This window comes from Cyprinodon tularosa, unplaced genomic scaffold (genome assembly GCF_016077235.1).
Source record: "Cyprinodon tularosa strain WSP-4 unplaced genomic scaffold, ASM1607723v1 ctg251, whole genome shotgun sequence".
NCBI classification, from domain to species: Eukaryota; Metazoa; Chordata; class Actinopteri; order Cyprinodontiformes; family Cyprinodontidae; genus Cyprinodon; species Cyprinodon tularosa.
Genome location: NW_024038933.1, coordinates 634,819 through 654,404, shown reverse-complemented (window position 1 = coordinate 654,404; position 19,586 = coordinate 634,819). Strand labels below are relative to the sequence as shown.

The window sequence follows — 19,586 nt, the reverse complement described above, 5'->3', positions numbered from 1 at the left end:
TTTTGATCCTCTAATCTAAAAGGTAAAAAAAAAGATGTAAGCATTGGTTATTAAGGGATCCCTGGCTCGTATTTTAGCAAGGCTGAAGGTTAACTTAGGATTTAGATTTTGACAAAAATGCTGAAAAAGAAAATGAGAAATTGCTCTTTAACTTTGTTTGGAAGAGTGGGACCCATTACATTCGAAAATCTATTTTAATTAACTCATTTGAAAATCAAGGGGCTTAACTTCTTTCTGTCTCTACCTTTGTAGTTTGTTTTGATTAGTTTGGATTGTTTCTGTGTATGTATATAGGTATATATGTATATGTATATATGTATGTGTATATGTGTGTATTTATATATGTATATGTATAGACTATGGGAGATGTTGTTTTAATGTCCACATAATTTTATTTCATTTGTAATTTTTTATTTCATGTTTTGTTGTTGGGCCCCAGGAAGAATAGCTGTAGCTTGCTACAGCTTGTGGGGATCCTAAATAAACTAAACTAAACTACCTTAAAGAACACTTAAAAGATGAGATTAAGATTTGCCTTTTTTTGTTTACATCTCAGACTTCTATATGTAAAATTATCCCTCATCACATTTTTTTCAAAAATTGGAGGATTAGCCTTTGTCTTGTTGTCTCGTTTTCATCGCCAGGCTTTTCTATCATGGTCACTTATTTACAAGCACTTTTCACCTCATCTGTATTTCATTTGGACAATGAGGACATCCTGTACAAGAACATAAACTTTTTTTTTGGAGTCATAAGATTATTCTGCTTGATCAACTGTTTGTTTATTGAATTATGAGGGATTTCTCTCTAAATTCAACCTTCCTATCTCTTCTGGAGAATACAAGGCCTTTAAATCTATTTTCTGACTGGGATTTGCATGTTAATCAGACAGAGGCCAAGACTCAAATCATCTTCATCTCCTACTCTGACTCCCATGGACTCTCCTGTTGGCAGAATTTGTCTCACCTCGTCCCTTCGTAAAAAGAGTAAATCAATCAGATCCCTCTTTCAGAGAGAAGTGCTGCTGTTGTAGCATACTGGAACCGCTTTGTGACTGATGTGTCATGGAAACATACTTGGTTCTTACCTTATTACTCTTTTCTCATTAAAAAGGCGAAGGAACTTTCATACAAACTCACTCAGAGGATCCATCCTGCCATAGACTATCTTAAAAAGTTCAATTCTAAAATGATTGTGAACTGCACTTTTGGTGATCTTCATCCAGAATCTGTAACACATTTTTTCTGATTGTGTCCATATGCTAAGACTTTCAGGCCACACCTTTGTAACTATGTGGATTAAAATATATTAAAAGATATTCAACTTCTAGGCGAAAATATTCTATTTGGTTTTCAGTTGCAAAGTAAAATTTATCCCAAAATCTTCCTTCTCAATCTCTTAATTATCATTAGCATAAATACAAATATCTATCTAAATAAAAGGCCAGATTTCATTGTTTACTTAACTGAACTTAAGCAATATTTTTGTGCTATTTGATCCTCCACTCGCCAAAAGGCAAAAAAAGCCATATCAATCTGTTCCCAACTCAAAATTCTGGACAAGTTTTAGAAGATATGTTTAGTAGAATATAGGTATCTGACATGTTTATCATTTTATTCTTTCTTTTCTCCTGACTTTAAATACTTATTTATTGTGGCATACCCCCTAGCAATTTGTTATTTTTTTACATTTTTGTTGCACTTGTTTATTCTTTAATTGAAATAAAGATAAAACAACAAAAAACAAAAATAAACAAAACGGCTCTACTTGGACCAAGGGTCACGTGACCCGCTCGAGCTCTCGGTGGGTTTCAGGGAGGGAAGCTCCGACCACTTGGCCGCAGGCTTCACCGGCTGACATACGATGCGGAGCCACCGAGTCTGACTGAATCAGCCAATCATGGACGTCATTCTGATGACTCTCATTAATTGACAGCGATTCTGGCCAATCAGAGGAGCCCTTGGCAGGAGGCCGCGGAGCAGGAAGGCGGGGCTTCACCGCCACTCAGTAGATCAGCGAAACAAAATGGCGGCCGTGGCTGCTGAGGCAGGAGCAGTGGTTCCGACCACAGCACGGTCCGAGAATCCGCCAGAACCGGGCCTGGACAGCACCGGACGCCACCAGGTCCCAGCGGAGCCCAGCTGTGCTCCAGAATCCGGTTCGAGTGGGAATCCAGAGAACGGAGAATTTGCGGAGGGCCGCCATGTTGGTCCGGAGCAGAAGCCCGGGGCGGGACCGGATTTACCCGGGACGGACAGAACCTCCGAGGGTCAGCTGGACCGTAGTGGGACCTCTGATGATGTACCGGACCGGAGTAGCGTACCCCCGAACCAAGCCCCGAGCTTGGAGCTTTCGGAGCTCCCTGTGGACTGCAGCGGCTCTGAACGGGTCTTTCTGGGACTGCCGAACTCAGACGGTACCAGCAGCTATCGAACCATCCCTTTGGACCCGCAGCCCCCTGCGGTTTTCCTGCACTCGGTTCCGGACCCTGCTCCGGTCTCTGAGGCCGGGCTTTCTTTAGCTGAACCGGCAGAACCTACTGAGACCACCGAACTGGACCGGTGCTACACCATTTTGGATCAGGAACTTGGATCCAGACCTAAGCAGGAATCTGGTTCGGAAGGGGTTCCGGAACCAGCTGCCAAGTTCTGTAAGACATCAGCAGGCTCTAAACACGAAGACTGCTCCGGATCGGTACCGAGTTCTGTGCTGGACCTAAGTCCTGGTACCGAGGTCCGAGTCAGCCTGGAGCACGTGATCGATGACGCGCTGGTGGTGTCGTTCCGCCTGGGGGAGCAGGTCTTCTCAGGGGTTCTGATGGACGTGTCCAAAAGGTACCAGTTGAGCCCAGATCTTTCCAATCTCCAGCACTTACAGATGGTTCTGGACCGCAAACCGAGTCACAGTAGGGGTGTCTGGTTCTGATCTGTGACCTGCAGTCAGTGATTGGTTCTGAACAGTTTGGATCCAGCTGCTATCAGAACTCGAAGCCCAGTCCAGATGGTTCTGGACCGCAAACCGATTCACAGTATGGGTGTCTGGTTCTGATCTGTGACCTGCAGTCAGTGATTGGTTCTGAACAGTTTGGATCCAGCTGCTATCAGAACTCGAAGCCCAGTCCAGATGGTTCTGGACCGCAAACCGAGTCACAGTAGGGGTGTCTGGTTCTGATCTGTGACCTGCAGTCAGTGATTGGTTCTGAACAGTTTGGATCCAGCTGCTATCAGAACTCGAAGCCCAGTCCAGATGGTTCTGGACCGCAAACCGATTCACAGTATGGGTGTCTGGTTCTTATCTGTGACCTAGAGTCAGTGGTTGGTTCTGAACAGTTTGGATCCAGCTGCTATCAGAACTTAGAGCCCAGTCCAGATGGTTCTGATGGGATCAGCTCTGGCTTCCTTCATCCATCGTTCCCCTTGCTGGCTGATCCCTGTGGTTCTGGTGATCTCAGCTTCCTCTGTGAACTTCTGGAAACCGGGACTGTGGTTCCAGAACTTAGTTTGGATCTTTGAAAAGTCCAACTCCAACTTTAGGGAATCGGTGGAGTCCAGCAGGTTCCGGTAACAGAAAGTTCTGGTACCATAATCAGAGTGTTTCTCTGGGTTCTGTCAGTCCTCTAGGATCATTTCAGTGTAGAGACTGGTTTGGGTTTCAGAGGAACGGTTCTGGTCCAGTTCTTTCTGGCAGTGGTTCTAGAGATCTAGGCACTTCTGTTCTATGGTTGCCAGGATCACTCAGTAGCAACTGGTTCTGATCCATATCTGGGTCCACATGTTATTAGCAATGACGACGTCTTCAGTCAGTATCCGGTATCTGCAAATAGTTCAGCCCAGTTGAGGTCGGACTGGTTCAGTAAAACTGGGTCAGTACCAGTCAGTGTGGTTCACACCAATTCTAGAACTGGTCTTTGTAGAAAAGCTTCTTATCCTTCAGAGGCAACATCTTTTCATTCTGGTTCCTTCTCCCTCTGTCTTTGACTTTGGTTCGTTCTTAAACTGGAACCAGAGACCTTTGGGGCTTCAGCCCAAGAGTAAAAGTTCATCTGGTTCCATTTCTATAGATTTGTTTATTTTTAATCTGCTTCTATCTCTATAGGTCTGTTTCATTTTTATCAGGTTCTATCTCTATAGATCTTTCTTTATTATCTTTCACCATCTCTATAAATCTGTGTATTTTATCAGGCTCTATTTAAATAGATCTGTTTCTTTTTCATCTGGCACCAACTCTATATATTTGTTTCTATTAATCTGTCTCTATCTCTAGATCGGTTTTTATCTAGCTCTATCTCTATAGATCTGTTTCTTGTATCGCAATCTATCTCCATAGGTCTGTTTTTGATTTTAGTTTTTTTTAATCGGTTGTATCTCTATAAATGTAGTTCTGTTTTTACATCTGATTCTATCTCTATAGAATTCTATCAATCTTTTATCTGGCTCTATCTATATATCTATTTCTTATATTGCACTCTATCACTAAATCTGTTTATAAATCTCGTTCTATCTCTATAGATCTGTTTCTTTTATCAGGCTCTATATCTATAGATCCGTTTTGAAATCTGGTGCTATCTCTAGACCCTTTTATCTTTCTCTCTGTAAAGATCTGTTATATCATGCTCTATCTCTATAGATTTTTTTATCTAGTTCTATCTGTATACAGGTGCTGGTCATAAAATTAGAATATCATGAAAAAGTAGATTGATTTCAGTAATTCCATTTAAAAAGTGAAACTTGTATATTATATTCATACATTACATACAAACTCATATATTTCAGATGTTTATTTTGTTTAATTTTGATGATTACAAATGACAACAAATGAAAATCTCAAATTCATCATATCAGAAAATTAGAATATTACTGAAGACCAATAAAAACAAAGGATTTATAGAAATGTTGGCCAACTGAAAAGTATGAACATGAAAAGTATGAGCATGTACAGCACTCAGTATTTAGTTGGGCCTCCTTTGGCCTGTATTACTGCAGCAATGCGGCGTGGCATGGAGTCGATCAGTCTGTGGCACTGCTCAGGTGTTATGATAGCCCAGGTTGCTCTAATAGTGGCTTTTAGCTCTTCTGAATTGTTGGGTCTGGTGTATTGCATCTTCTTCTTCACAATACCCCATAGATTTTCTATGGGGTTAAGGTCAGGAGAGTTTGCTGGCCAATTAAGAACAGGGATACCATGGTCCTTCAACCAGGTACTGGTAGCTTTGGCACTGTGTGCAGGTGCCAAGTCCTGTTGGAAAATGAAATCTGCATCTCCAAAAAGTTGGTCAGCTGCAGGAAGCATGAAGTGCTCTAAAACTTCCTGGTATGTGGCTGCGTTGACCCTGGACCTCAGAAAACACAATGGACCAACACCAGCAGATGACATGGCACCCCAAACCATCACTGACTGTGGAAACTTTACACTGGACTTCAAGCAACGTGGATGAAGTGCCTCTCTTCTTTTCCTCCAGACTCTGGGACCTTGATTTCCAAAGGAAATGCAAAATTTACTTTCATCAGAGAACATGACTTTGGACCACTCACCAGCAGTCCAGTCCTGTTTCTCTTTAGCCCAGGCAAGATGCTTCTGACGCTGTCTGTGGTTCAAGAGTGGCTTGACACAAGGAATGCGACAGCAGAAACCCATGTCTTTCATACGTCTGTGTGTGGTGGTTCTTGAAGCACTCACTCCAGCTGCAGTCCACTCTTTGTGAATCTCCCCCACATTTTTGAATGGGTTTTGTTTCACAATCCTCTCCAGGGTGCGGTTATCTCTCTTGCTTGTACACTTTTTTCGACCACATCTTTTCCTTCCCTTCGCCTCTCTATTAATGTGCTTGGACACTGAGCTCTGTGAACAGCCAGCCTCTTTAGCGATGACCTTTTGTGTCTTGCCCTCCTTGTGCAAGGTGTCGATGGTCGTCTTTTGGACAACTGTCAAGTCAGCAGTCTTCCCCATGATTGTGTAGCCTATAGAACTAGACTGAAAGACCATTTAAAGGCTTTTGCAGGTGGTTTGAGTTAATTAGCTGATTAGAGTGTGGCACCAGGGGCCATCAATTTTGAACCTTTTCACAATATTCTAATTTTCTGATATGATGAATTTGAGATTTTCATTTGTTGTCATTTGTAATCATCAAAATTAAACAAAATGAACATCTGAAATATATGAGTTTGTATGTAATGTATGAATATAATATACAAGTTTCACTTTTTAAATGGAATTACTGAAATCAATCCACTTTTTCATGATATTCTAATTTTATGACCAGCACCTGTAGATCTATTTTTTTTTATCTGGCTCTATCTTTATAGCTCTGTTTCTTATATCCCGCTCTATATGGTAATCCTGACGGTGTTTCTCCCACTGCAGCAGTGAAAAGGAAACATGAGGCAGATTCAGCATAATGTTATGGCCAAAAACGATCCACCATCCTAAAGTGCAGCGTGAAGATGAAATAAATGGGTTTCTATTTATTTAGAAGATATTTAGCATATATATGCATTGATCTGAGGTAAGAATATATTAAGCTGTGCAGGAAACCTTAAAAGTTTTTTCCATCCTACAAAAACAAATTCTTCCTTAAACCCCACAGTAAAGTTAGGAAAACAAGAGATAATGCAAGATAGAGCCGCTGAAGCAACAGCTAGGAAGACAATTGGTAGAAAATGAAAGAAACATATTAATCTGAGGTATGATTAGAACATAAACCTGTAGTCATTAACTAATAATTCCCCCCCCCCCCCCCCCCCCCCCCAAAAAAAAAAGCGTATAAGTGAATTTCAGCCATTGGAACACCAATTTATAGGCCACGCAAGTCGTTACTATGCAGTTTTTTTACCCTTCCTGTAGTAGCGGCATATGATGCCATGCTATCAATAAATCTGTTTTTATTTATCTATCTCTATATATCTAGGCTTGGTTCTTCATAGAAAATCGTCCTTATTGCGCTCCGTGGAAGTGGAGATATCTGTAGCATGACTGAATCTTTTTTCTCTTGACTTTTCAAATTCCCCCATTTATACCCGTCTAAACTGTCATCTAGATCATGGCAACCAAAAAAACAGGCTTCAATTGGAGTCAGCCGGACTTTTACTTAGTTTTCTGAAGTTTTCCTCGCCCCTCTAGGAGTCTGATTCTGTCGGCTCCACCAGATCAGTCTGTGGTTTGAGCTCTGGTGTATTTAAGCAGCATGGAGGTCCATCCTCCTGAGCAAACTCCAGTCAGATGCTTTTCAAATATCTGGTCTTCAAAGGTGTGTCATCTTTCTTGAGGTCCAGATAGATTTTTCCAAGATTCTCTTGCTCTCCTATCCTGCTCCATGCGTTTGTTAGTTGTATAGGAGGCTGTACAGTTCATGGTGCACTGGATCGCGTCAACAACGGCACTAAGCTGAGGTTTGGCTGTTCTGTCTTTAGGATGAACCAGTTTCTGTCTGAGTGTTTTTAGTTTTGAAATTCACCGCTATGTTGCATCTGGAGAAATGAGTTGCTGATATTCGTGACGTGTACGGAATTACAATGTTTCCGCGTCTCTCTGTTTCTCCTCTGTGTTGCATTCAGAGCCGTTCTTCCTGTTGGGCGTTTGGATAACTACATGCTTCATGAGCTTAGCTAGTGCTTGGTGTTAATGCAGCAGAAAATATGATCAAATCACAATTCTGCTCATGATAACAAACATATTTTGATTTATACCTAAACTGCACAGTCTGACTATAAAACACCGCCGTATCGACTGCTCTCCTATTGGCTGAGATCAGGCCTGAGATTCGTTATGTCTGTGTGACACATGGCTAACTTTGCTAACAGTTAGCAACAGAGTATAGCGCTGCCAGGTCCTATCCACTGGTTGGAGCTATGTGGAGACTTGTAGACAAAGATCATATTTGCCAGGAGCCATGCTCGGGACACAACAAGCATGGAAGGAGGCTCTATCTCTGTAAATCTTTATTTTTTTTTATCAGGTTCTATCTGTATAGATCTTTTTCTTTGTTTGTTTTTTTTTTTTTTTATCAGGCACAATCTTTAAAGATCTTCTGTTTAAAATCTGGCTCTTTATCAGACTTGGACAGATTTTATTTTGTTATTTTGTACACACTAGTGTAAACCAAGCACAGCTCTCTGCGCTGTTTCTAGATGATTATTTATCTCTATAGGTCTGTTTTTTGTTTTTTTGTTTGTGCCTGATTGAAAAATAAAAACAATCTTTATAGATATTTTTTAATCTGGCTCTTTATCTCTATAGATCTGTTTTTTAAATCTGTCTATCTCTAGATCTGTTTTTTTTAAATCTGTCTATCTCTATAGATCTGTCTGTTTTTTTTATCTGGCTCTTTATCTCTATAGATCTGTTTTTTTAAATCTGGCTCATTATCTCTATAGATCTGTTTTTTTTAATCTGGCTCATTATCTCTATAGATCTGTTTTTTAAAATCTGGCTCATTATCTCTATAGATCTTTTTATTTTATCTGGCTCTATCTCTATAGATCTGTTTGTCATCCAAATACTTTGTGTAGCATAGAACAAACATTCCAGAGGAGTCTGAATAGAGCATCCCCAGCATGCAATGTGCTGGAACGGTTTAAAGCTAAATATTTGGTTAGGAACCCAACCACCGTGATCTGCTGTGTTCCAAAGCATCTAGCATTTTTATTAGAGCAGTGCCGATGATCAGCGTCTGAAAGTTTCCGTCTGTGTGTCTGCAGGTTTGGACCCTACGGTATACCCATCACCACTTTTCCCAGACGAGATGACCGCAGCTGTCCGCCAGCACCTCTGCAGACGATTGCCGTCGACGACAAGCCAACCACCAACCAGGAAGAGGCTTCTGCTGTTTCCGTCGCCCCCTCCCACCCCCAGCCCTGGGGCTCCAAGCCACCGCCGCTGTTCCAGGAGGGGGCGCCGTACCCTCCCCCTCTATTCATCAGAGACACTTACAACCTGGCCTTACCTCAGCCGCCACCACGCAAGATCAAACGCCCAAAGCGTCGCTACCGCTGCGAGGAGCCCACTTCAATCATGAACTCCATCAAGCTCCGCCCCCGGCAGGTTCTGTGTGACAAATGTAAAGGTGTTGTGGCTTCAGGGAGCCACAGAGAGGCCCGGCGAGGTGTGGTGGAGCTGAAGGCTGAGGAGGCGTCACGTCGACGGCGGCCACCAGATGTTCCAATGTCCTCTGAGTTGAAACGTCTGAAGATTGACGACAGGTCAGGACGTTCTGCCGCTGACAAGCGTACATCAGGGACACAGGTGACTTCCTCTTCCCGCCGTGTCCTGAGGGGTGTGGTTCCATCCTCATCCTCAGCAGATTCCTCCAGCCGGATGCGCCTGAAGTTAAACTCTAAGAAGGTTCTAACAAAAAGTTCGGACCGCCCCACCACCCGCAAGGTTCTCCAGAAGTTGGCCCCGCACCACCGGCCCAAAGACCAGAACCAGGACCACAGAAAGGCAGTGACCCGGGCTGCCGCTCTGCAAAACCACAATCAGAAGGTCCACTTTACTCGTCGCCTGCAGCACCTGAGCGGCACCAACATAAGCACGCCACTGCCGCCCAGAATGCGCCTCAAACCTCAAAGGTACCGTACCGATGAGCCAGCCCCATGCTCCGCCTCCGAGGCATCGCCCAAACCTGCCACAAGCCCCGTCCACACACCTGCATCTCCTGCCACAGGTCCTCCCACAGCCCCGCCTCCCCCATGTGCAGCCCCCACTGTCGTAGAAAGGAACGAGGACGAAGGAGCTGGCTGGCAGGAGGTGGAGCCTCCCCCGCCTTCGTCCTCCTCTTACTCCTTAGACTCCTCCCACTCAGAGTGCAGCTCCACAGAGACTTATGACGTCCCTCCTCCTGGAGAGCCGGCGTCCTCTTCCTCTGGCCCCGCCCCTGCGCCTCCTCCATCCTCCACCACGGCAGTCCCTTGCTGCCCCGCATCTTCATCCCCGGCTCCACCTGCAGCCGAAGGTGAGGATGAGGAGGATGGAGGTGACATAAAGCGACGTAGGAAGTTGTCCACTTCCTCCTCCTCCTCGTCTTCATCCTCCTCATCTGTCTTCTCCAAATCCGTGTCAAAGTGTTTATTGCCGGACGGCCGCACCGTGTGTGTCGGCGACATCGTCTGGGCAAAGATTTACGGCTTCCCCTGGTGGCCGGCACGCGTCCTGGGTATCACTGTGGCCCGCCGCGGTGACACAGGCCTGGCGGTACGGCAGGAGGCGCGCGTCTCCTGGTTCGGCTCCCCTACCACATCCTTTCTGCCGCTTTCTCAGCTCTCACCCTTCCTTGAGACATTTCAGTCGCGCTTTGACAAGAAGAGGAAGGGGCCATACCGCCGCGCCATCGCTGAGGCCGCCAGCGCGGCCAAACAGCTCACCCCCGAGGTCCGTGCGCTTCTCACGCAGTTCGAGACGTAACATAGGCCCTGCCCCTATAAAAGAGTTCCCACCCCCCCCTACACATGAACTGGGAGGAGCCAAAACCCAGACTAATGGACCGTGGATAGGTGGGAGGAGCCTCAGATGGCAGGGGGCGGTGCTTGTATCTTCCACAGCATTTCCATTGCCGCTCATTCTGTTGGCTAATGTCATCTTTGTGTCGAGTCGTTCCTTTAACTTATCGATTTATCAGGATTTTGTGAGCTATGATTGGCTGACACAGGTGAAATAATGATTACATCACAGCTCTGCCAGTTAGAAACACTAATCATTCATCTGTCTCTATGAAGCCAGGGTTTTATTATGACTATGCTGCGGCGCCCCCTGCGGGGCGGCTCGGTCCGACCCAAGCAGGCTATGATGACTCTGACATCATTTCCTGTTGCGTTTTGACTGAAAATATTTGTACTTTCTGTTGAAGTTCTGTTCGATGTTTAACTGTGAAACTGAGCGAGGTCCAGACTGAGGCTGGGTTCCAGAACACGGTGGAGATCAGAGTCGCATGCCAGGTGTGCCGTTATCATCATTATCATAGCTGCTCTTCCATTGGCCCCCACCAGTTTATTCATCGGTCTGGGTCTCCGTAGACTCCGCTTCCTGTTGATTGGGTCTCTGGGTTCTGATCCCTGAGAATATTTCCAAACTCCTGGATCTTGGTCAGAGACGTTTCGTGCAGACGATGACCTGACCTCTCATGCTACGTTCAGACCACAAGCGCTAGAAGCAGAAAAAAAGCGCCTCTTTTTAGATGTTTGTCCACATTAAGGTCCGACGCGCCTCAAGTGCATCATTGATGCTCCTGAAGCGTGTCCAGTAAAGTGTGTCCAGATGCGTCTGATGCTTCACTGGAAAAACGATCTAGAAATAAGTAAAAATGTCTTAAATTAAGTGTTTTTACCCCTAATTTGAGTAGGTAAATGGAATATTTTTACTCTTAAAATAAGATATTTAGATAAAATAAGACCAATTGCGTTTTCTTATTATAAATTTAAATTGTCTTGTTCCATTGGCAAAATATATATTTTACCTCCTCAATTCAAGAACAAATACTTGGCAGAGAGCGGCTTTGCTATATTTGCTGTTATCAGTGGGTAAAAAGTAGTTTTAATGTGTTTTTAAGTGAGAAAGTCCAATTAAAAACATCTGTGCACTCAGTTCATCAAGATTGTGACCCCACCTTCAAATATTATTTTGCTGTCGGACCGCTGCTGAAAAAAATAATGCAACCGTTTTTTTGGCATTTACTTAGTCATATTTAGTTACTTTAACACAATTGTTTCATGTTAGTAGGGTAGGACATAAAAAAATTGTGTTAAAGTACCTAAATATGCCAAAAAAGGTTGCATTATTTTTTTTTTTTCAGTGAAGATACACTGCTCCTACTGCTCGAAAAGGACCTTTTGATGGGCGTCACCCATTGACTTTGCATGTAAACGGGCTGCTTCAGCAGCGTGCGGTCTGAACGTAGCATCACACTCCGTGTTTGGAAGCCCTGAGCCTGAGTCGGTGGACCGTGGGACAGGTAGGACACACTGACTGTTAGACAGACGAGGATGATGAGGGTGGATTTCTCTCTGCTGTTTCTGTCGGACTCTTTTTACCGTCTGTTTGCGGGTCAGAGGTTCTGAACCAGTGTACATGTTTTTCTCCTGTTTTGAATCTGTTAATAAACTCTCAAACTGCTCTTTGAATCCTCGTGGGCGTCGTCTTTTTACTCTCCCTCTGTGCTGTTAAACGCTGGAGTGCTGCCGGTGCCTTGCACAGCAGCACATTGGCTGCAGCTCTCAGACTCTCACCTGCTAACAGATGTTTGGTAAACAGGTCTGCAGAGCTGCAGAGAGAAAACAACAGCAGGCCTGGGCTAAACACCCGACCCGTCACCTTTTTTGATGGTAAAAAGTCTTCATGGCCCTCAGAGCTCCAGATCTTCAAAGTCCTCCAACCAGCGTTAGCTTAGGGAAAGTAATCACGCCCCACAGCTGCTGGTTCTCTGACATCTACAGAGTTTGGGCCTTATCTGTTCTTCTTTTTAAGGTCCTCCAGCCGACTTGACTACGCCACTCCAACAACTGACCTGGTTCTGTTTCGGATAATTTTCCTGTAGAACCAAAGACGGCTTAAGCTGAAGGTAATGGCCTGATGGTCGGGCTTTTTCCTACAAGATCTAAGAACCAGTGTTTCTGGTCCCAAAGCAGCCAAGACCATTACTCCACTGCATTCATGCTTAATGCAGCCATGACTTCCTGGTTCTAAAATGTTAATTGTTCTGATGTACCATGAGACACTGTCCCGAGAAGTCCAGTCTCATCAGTTCACAGCAGCCTTTAGGACCAGCCAGATGTTTTTATTTCCTCCTCAGAACCAAATCACTCCTTTAAGAAAGTCGGTTCTACCAGACTACCAGAACATTGGGCTGTTTCATCCAAAACACTGATCTAGTAAATACAGTGGGCTGTTAGATGTTTCCTCAGGTTTTTTTTAAATCTCTCATAACTTCATTACGATGATCTGTGGAAAAAAGGGAAACATTTTCCCACCTGAATGGAGGAAGAAGGCAGGGGGGAGGAGCTTAAGACTGAGCACAGGTGTGACTGGTCCGTTCAGATTTACCATCGGTAACGCCCGGTTCTGCCCGGGGGCCTTCAGCTAATAACCCAATGATCTGTGAATGAATTGTAAACAGGACTTTCTGTCTCTCTGCAGCGCACCGCTGAAGAGCTGCTGACGCTGGGAGTCCTGCGCAGCCATTGGCTATGACGCTGTGGGCGGGGTCTGAGCATGTGGACATAAATCACATGGACATCGGGAATCAAAATTTAAATGAAGAGTGTATATTTATGATGAGGAAATAATTACTGGAACTTATTGTTTCTGTGGATACCGGGTTCAGGTTGAGTCGTCCAATCAGGACCTCGATCAACGAAGAGTTGGGCCTTTAGAGCTGATCTCACACGCCTGTTTAGTCTGGAACCTGGTCAGGAGGTGACATCAGGATCAGAAGCTTCTGGAGGCTCCTCAGGTTTTACAGCAATGTTTCTGCTTGGATAAAACAACAGAATAAAAACAGAAATGTCTGAAAGGGTTCAAGTCTGCAAAGGGACCTCTGATTGGCTGAACTCGCTAGCTCGGGTCGATGAACATCCTCTGGGGGCCCCTGGTATCCTCGGGTCACACCTCGGTGTCGACTAGGCCAGGGGGGTCTTCAGCCTTTGGCCACTCCTGTCTCCAACAGCGTCAAATAAGTTAAAGTCTGGATTATCAATATGGCAGTAAAGTCCTGTATGTTATATCTGCTTAAAATATCTATGCTAGCAGGGCAGCAGTGATCCAAGGCTTCAAAGGTGACCTTGCGTTTGTTTTCACACTGCACAAATGATCTAGAAATAAGTAAAAATTTCTTAAATTAAGTGTATTTACGCTTAATTTGAGTAGGTAAATAAGATGATTTTCCAATGGAATGAGTATTTTTACTATTAAAAGTAGATATTTATATAAAAATGCACTTGAAATAAGACAATTCAATTGTGTTTTCTTATTTTAAATGTAAGTTGACTTGTTCCATTGGCAAAATGTCTTTTACCATCTCGATTCAAGTACAAGTGCACTTATTTTAAGAAAAATATTTTGACTAGATTTTGATTCTTTCCAGTGCAGCTGGAGGTGTGACCTGTGTGTGTTTATACCAGCTGACTCTGTTTCATTCATTCTACAAAATCTTTGCTTTCTTCTTGTAAAGGCTTTTCTTCTAAATTCATAAAACAGAAATTATTTATTTCTGAATTATTCACTATTTATAAAATCATTTGATGCTCTTTATTTATTTAGTGGTTCTTTGGATGAAAAGGTTGCTGCTCTTGTTAGTCATAAGCGACCCGTCTGCAGTCACATCGAGGCGATCCAAACCAGAGGCTTCAGACTTTTCCCCCTGTGGGTAAAATCCTTCTTAGCCTCCTATGATTAGCAGATGTTAACGAGGCAGATAGAAAGCTCAGAAAACTGTATTTCATTGCATCCCGTGAGTGCAGCAGTTACTAAGCTGGTTGCTGTTTTATAAACATAATTCATAAATACAGTCGCTTCCTGAAGTCTGTTTTCTGTTCAACTCGATTCTCCAGGCTAATGCTAGTTTAGCATTCACAGCAGTAAAAGAACTGGTCCTTAAATATGTGGGTCGACCCTTTAAATGCCAAATGCACAGTTCTGATTAGAGATGCATGGAGCAGGATTTTGGGAGCATCAAATCTATAAATCCTCCAATGAGTCGATGCAAGTTAATTGGTTTTCCTTAGATAGAAAACTTTGTTCCAATTTGACTTAGACAGATTTATTTAGTCATTTTGTATACAGTGTAAGCAAAAAGAAATTTCACTTAAAACAGCTCTAGACAATTTCATTTTTCAAAGTGCAGCCTTGAAAAACAGTAATAAATACATAAAAAAAATAGTAATATAAACATATTGACTGTATATTTACAGTTTTTACATTTTTTTTTATATATATAACTAAAATAACCCATTTTACAAAACATTCAGGAGTCTAATGGCAGTGGGGAAGAAACTGTTCTGGAATCTTATGGACCTGCATCGGATGCTACGAAGCGTCTTCCCAGAGGGCAGCAGGGAGAACAGTTCATGGTGGGGGTGTGAGGGGTCATTGATGACACGCAGCGCTGGGATTAAATGTCTTATATGGAGGGAAGAGGAGCCCCAATGATCCTCTATACTCTTCTTACTACTCTTCTCAATTTCCAGTCTGAGGCGCTGCAGCCTCCACACCACACAGTGAGACAGCTGGTCAGAACGCTCTCTATGGTGCTTCTGTAGAAGGTGGTGAGAATGGGTGGGGGCAGGTGGGCTCTCCTCATCCTCTGCAAGACGTACAAGTGCTTCTGTGCCCTTTTGACCAGTGTGGATGTGTTTACATTCCAGGTGATGTGCACCCCCAGGAATTTGGTGCTACTGACCACCTCTACAGCTGAGCTCTTGATGACCAGTGGAGCGTGGTTCTTCCTGAAGTCCAAGATGATCTCCTTCGTCTTCTCTATTGCAGCAGCATCACTTTAGCATTTCATCCCATTATGCACAATAGTGGATTCAAACCCTGAAATTATGGCTTTTATTTTCAGTGTTTTTTATCGCCCAATCTGGCCACCCCTGTGAAACATTTCTGGAGGCGCCCGATTTTAACCACAATTAACTAAACCTGGCTGTTAACAGAACTGCTAGCCTGGTATGGAGCTTCTTCATCAGTCAGACCCTTCATCCAGTTGTCACACAGTAGGTCCTACAAGGGGATTAGAGCAGCTCGCACATAAAGACAGCGTTCAGATCCACAGAAGAACCTTCTGGAGTGCAGGAATCCTGATCCAGCCTGATAATGAGTCAGAACCGCATCCTCGGCAAACAGGATATCTCGATGCCGATCCACGGTCTGATCTAAAACAGACTGGACCAATCACAGCGGGGCCATTAATGCTACAGTGCTTTGTTGTAACCATAACAAGGAAGATTTCAGCTGAGTGATGTTTAAATGATGCTGATTACTTAATTAAAGTTTTAACCAGGCTTTTAGTCCATGTTCATCAGTTTGGTCTGATTCCACTAGATAGCAGCAGTGATCCACCTTCTTCTAATCCAACAATGTGACCTCTGGGTTTATTTATACAGCAGAACTATTAAGGCATTCAAATTCAAATAAAGACCCTACGTTCACACTACAGGCCTTAATCCTCAATTCCGATTTTTTTTTTCGTGAAATCCGATTTTTTTGCGTTGCCATTCACATTTGCAAATATATGCGACTTGTATGTGATTTCCTGTGTGAACTGCATTCATTCAGCTTAAGTGACCCGCATGCGCAGTAGAGGACGCAATGATGTAACAAGCCAGTGTGCTCTATGTTTACGGAAGTAAACATGGATGATAGTGCTGGAGCGGATCTAGCGATCTTTCCAAACCTTAAAACCTCATTCTTTTCAAGATGGTTAAAAAAAAATACTGCTCTCCGCGTCATCGTCTGCATCGTGTTTGTTTTTCTTGCCACTTCTGTGTAGCAAGACGCAGAATAGTGACCTTTGTCGGGTATTAATGGCGTTTAGGTCGGATGAAAGCGACCTGGCCGTTTAGACGCAGGTCGCTTTTGAAAAGATCAGATTGGTATCAGATCCAGGACCACATAGCCAAGTGGCCTGGGTCGCATTGGAAAAAATTTAATCTGTGTTGTTCAGACTGTCATGAAAAGATTAGATCCAGGGCGCATGTGGACAAAAAAAAAAATCGGATTTGAGTCACTTCAGGCTGCAGTGTAAACGAAGCCGAAAAGATTAAAATCTGCTCCCCTTGAACTAAAGGCCAACTTAAAACGGTGAGTTTTTAGAACCATTGATAAAGCCAGCTGTCCTGAAAATGAGACAAAGGTTCTGACCCCTTAGGTCAGTAAACGAGTCACTAAACGAGTTCTCGGGGCAGCTAGAAGCAACAGAAGTTCTGGTCTCAAGCTCCTCCCACATCAGTGTACTCCAGCTCCAGCCCTTTAGATCCCCTCTCCTGCTTTCTATAGACGCATCCCTGCTCTAGGAGAACTGAAGAAAGTCAATCATTAAATCCAGCCCTGTGGAGGAGGGGTGGACCTGAGAGCTGCAGGGCAGTAGACCCTGGAGTTCAAGACCCCTGTTCTAGGTAGATGAGAAGGAGCCTGAACATTAAGCTCAGCTGCACGACTCCAGTCCTGGTATCATCGTGCGGCTTTTAGGCTACGTTCACACTGCAGCCTGAAGTAGCCCAAATACGATATTTTTGCCCATATGCGACCTGTAATTTTCATGGCAAACATGCATTTCACACAGGAGATAACATACAAGTCACATATATTTGGAAATGTGAACAGCAACGCAAAAAAAAAATTAAATAAAAAATCAGATTTCACAAACAAATCTGAACTGAGCATTAAAGTCTGCAGTGTGAACGTAGCCTTAGATGCATGAGCTATGTACTTTGTACACACTGAATAAATAATATCAGGAGAGAAAAGAAACAATCTTTTTTTTCATTTTGGGGATTTAATGTCAGGGTTTGGTTGAGGTTTTAAGGACCTAAATGCAGAGGCAGGGAGGCAGAGCTGAGTTCTTGTAGTTTTAATGGAGTGTTGACAAGCAACTGAGGCAAAAATCCAACATGAAAATGTAAAATAAACCAGAACCATGGAGACATCAGGAAAAACAAGCACGAGGAGCCAGGGAAAAAACGAGGAACAAGCACTGAGGAACTGCACAGGGAGAGTATTTATGGCTGAACAAAGACAGGACTAACGAGCTGATTAGGAGCAGGTGTGAACAGAGACTTCTAGAAAGGAGCTAGGGAAAAGGGACCAACACAAGAGGGCAACAAAGAAAAACCTTAGATAAAACCTAAGAAAAACACAACAAAATAGGAATTAAATTAATAAAACTAGTAAAAGAAAAACATGAAACAACATGAAACTGAAAACTCAATAAAACTTAACAGAACCAAGACCCTGAACTTTAAGAGATCTGTGATGCAGTGTTTTTTGTTTTGTTTCAAAGAGCAGATTTCAGCTTATAGCCTCACTTTTATCAGTGCTTAGAAAAAATGTGAGGAATGTATGAAAAAGTTTGGAAACCCCTGATAATTTTCATGAGTTTCTTTTTTAAATCATTGGTTGTTTGGATCAACAGTTTCAGTTAAATATGACATAAAGCAGATTAAACAGGGATGTTTGAAAAGTTAAATGACATTTATAGGATTTACAGAATGTTTTAAAAAAATATTCAAACAAAACCAAACAGGTGCATAAATCTGCCCACTATCTCAGTTTGAATTAAATACCTTCAACACTAGATAATAGAACGCAATTGTTGTCTGGTAAGCTCGCTGGCCCTTTACCCGCGCTCACGGGGAATCCAATCAAGAGGCTTTTTAGGTGGCTAAATGCGGTTTTTTTCACCCCTCTGATGTAGCAAAACAGGAGCCTCAAAACAACTCTCAAATGACCTGAAAACAAAGATTGTTCTGCATCAGGGTTAATGAGAAGGATGCAGAAGGCTATTTCAGAGATTTCAGCTGTCAGTTTCCACCATGAGGAACATAGTGAGGAAATTAAAGAACACAGGTAGAGTTCAATGTGAGGCCAGAGGTGGCAAGCCAAGAAAACATCAGGTCAGCAGAGGAGAAGGATGGTAAGAACAATCAAAATCAACCCACAGACCATCTCCAAAGGACTCCAACATGATGGTGCACCGAATAATCATTCAGCATCCTTTGCATACCAGATGCTGCTTGGGATATTGCAGAGGGAGCCTTTTCTGGTATGAACAGTCATTTAAGGTCTGCTAACATTTGGACAAACCAGCTTCATTGTGGAATAAGGTGCTGTGGACTGCTGAAACTAAAGTTGAGTTACTTGGACATAACAAGGGACGAAAAAACCACAGCATCCCAAGAGCAACACTTACTACCCAGAGTAATATTTGATTGTGGTTCCCAGTGGTAGTACAGGTTTACATTTTTGTACATAAATCTTGGATGAAAGACAGCTTCTGTCTTTCATCCTCTGACATGGAAGCTGGCTCAGAGATCGTCTGCCTGGCTTGTTTCCTGGACGGGGCCGCCTGTGGAGCTGGTTTTCTTACCTTTTGTATCTCGGCTTCTTTTTCAATGTCCTTTTCTGTCTTCTTGAACCCCAGTTGGCCTCGGCAGATGGCCGCTCACACTGATGGGCCGCAGTCCTAGTAGCAGATAAATAGTCCTGGTTCTGAAACCAGCCTGGATATCTTCCTGCTCATGGTTTTAGCATCTTTCTGGCCTTCACTCGCTGAACCAACAGGCGACCTGGCTCTGCTGGACCTGCCTGACAAGTCTGAGGAGAACAGCATTGGAGGAACTGAGCCCCAGGCTGGAAAGTTTTAGAGTTTATTCCATCCTAAATGTCCAATAAAGGTTCTACCTGCTAAGGAACACCTGTTTGTTTGTTCTGGTCCTTTCTGACACTTAAAGGAATAGTACGCCCAAAACATGATTAGCCTTCATTTTCTACTCACCCCCATGCTGAACAACACTCTGGAGTACTTTTTTGATATCTCAAATGCATCTGGAGATCTGGGAGGCTTCTTGCTGTCTGCTGACATTCAAATAATGGAGGTCTATGGCGCCCGA

At 43.5% G+C, this 19,586-nt stretch overlaps 1 protein-coding gene across 1 annotated transcript; it reads left to right on the top strand.

The window, feature by feature from the left end:
- The first annotated feature begins 1,983 nt into the window (after nucleotides 1–1,983).
- pwwp2a (PWWP domain containing 2A) lies at nucleotides 1,984–10,436 on the top strand. The gene is made up of 2 exons (XM_038288321.1): nucleotides 1,984–2,834; nucleotides 8,694–10,436. Exons 1-2 carry the CDS (start codon nucleotides 2,026–2,028, stop codon nucleotides 10,393–10,395), a joined length of 2,511 nt encoding a protein of 836 aa, XP_038144249.1. The 5' UTR covers nucleotides 1,984–2,025; the 3' UTR covers nucleotides 10,396–10,436.
- Nucleotides 10,437–19,586: the final 9,150 nt, after the last annotated feature.

What these genes read in the sequence shown, in the direction of transcription:
- pwwp2a (XM_038288321.1), top strand. Translation starts at nt 2,026, where the DNA reads ATGGCGGCCGTGGCTGCTGAGGCAGGAGCAGTGGTTCCGACCACAGCA. An exon ending in CTGATGGACGTGTCCAAAAG is followed by an intron (nt 2,835 to 8,693) that starts GTACCAGTTGAG and finishes GTGTGTCTGCAG; the next exon opens with GTTTGGACCCTACGGTATAC.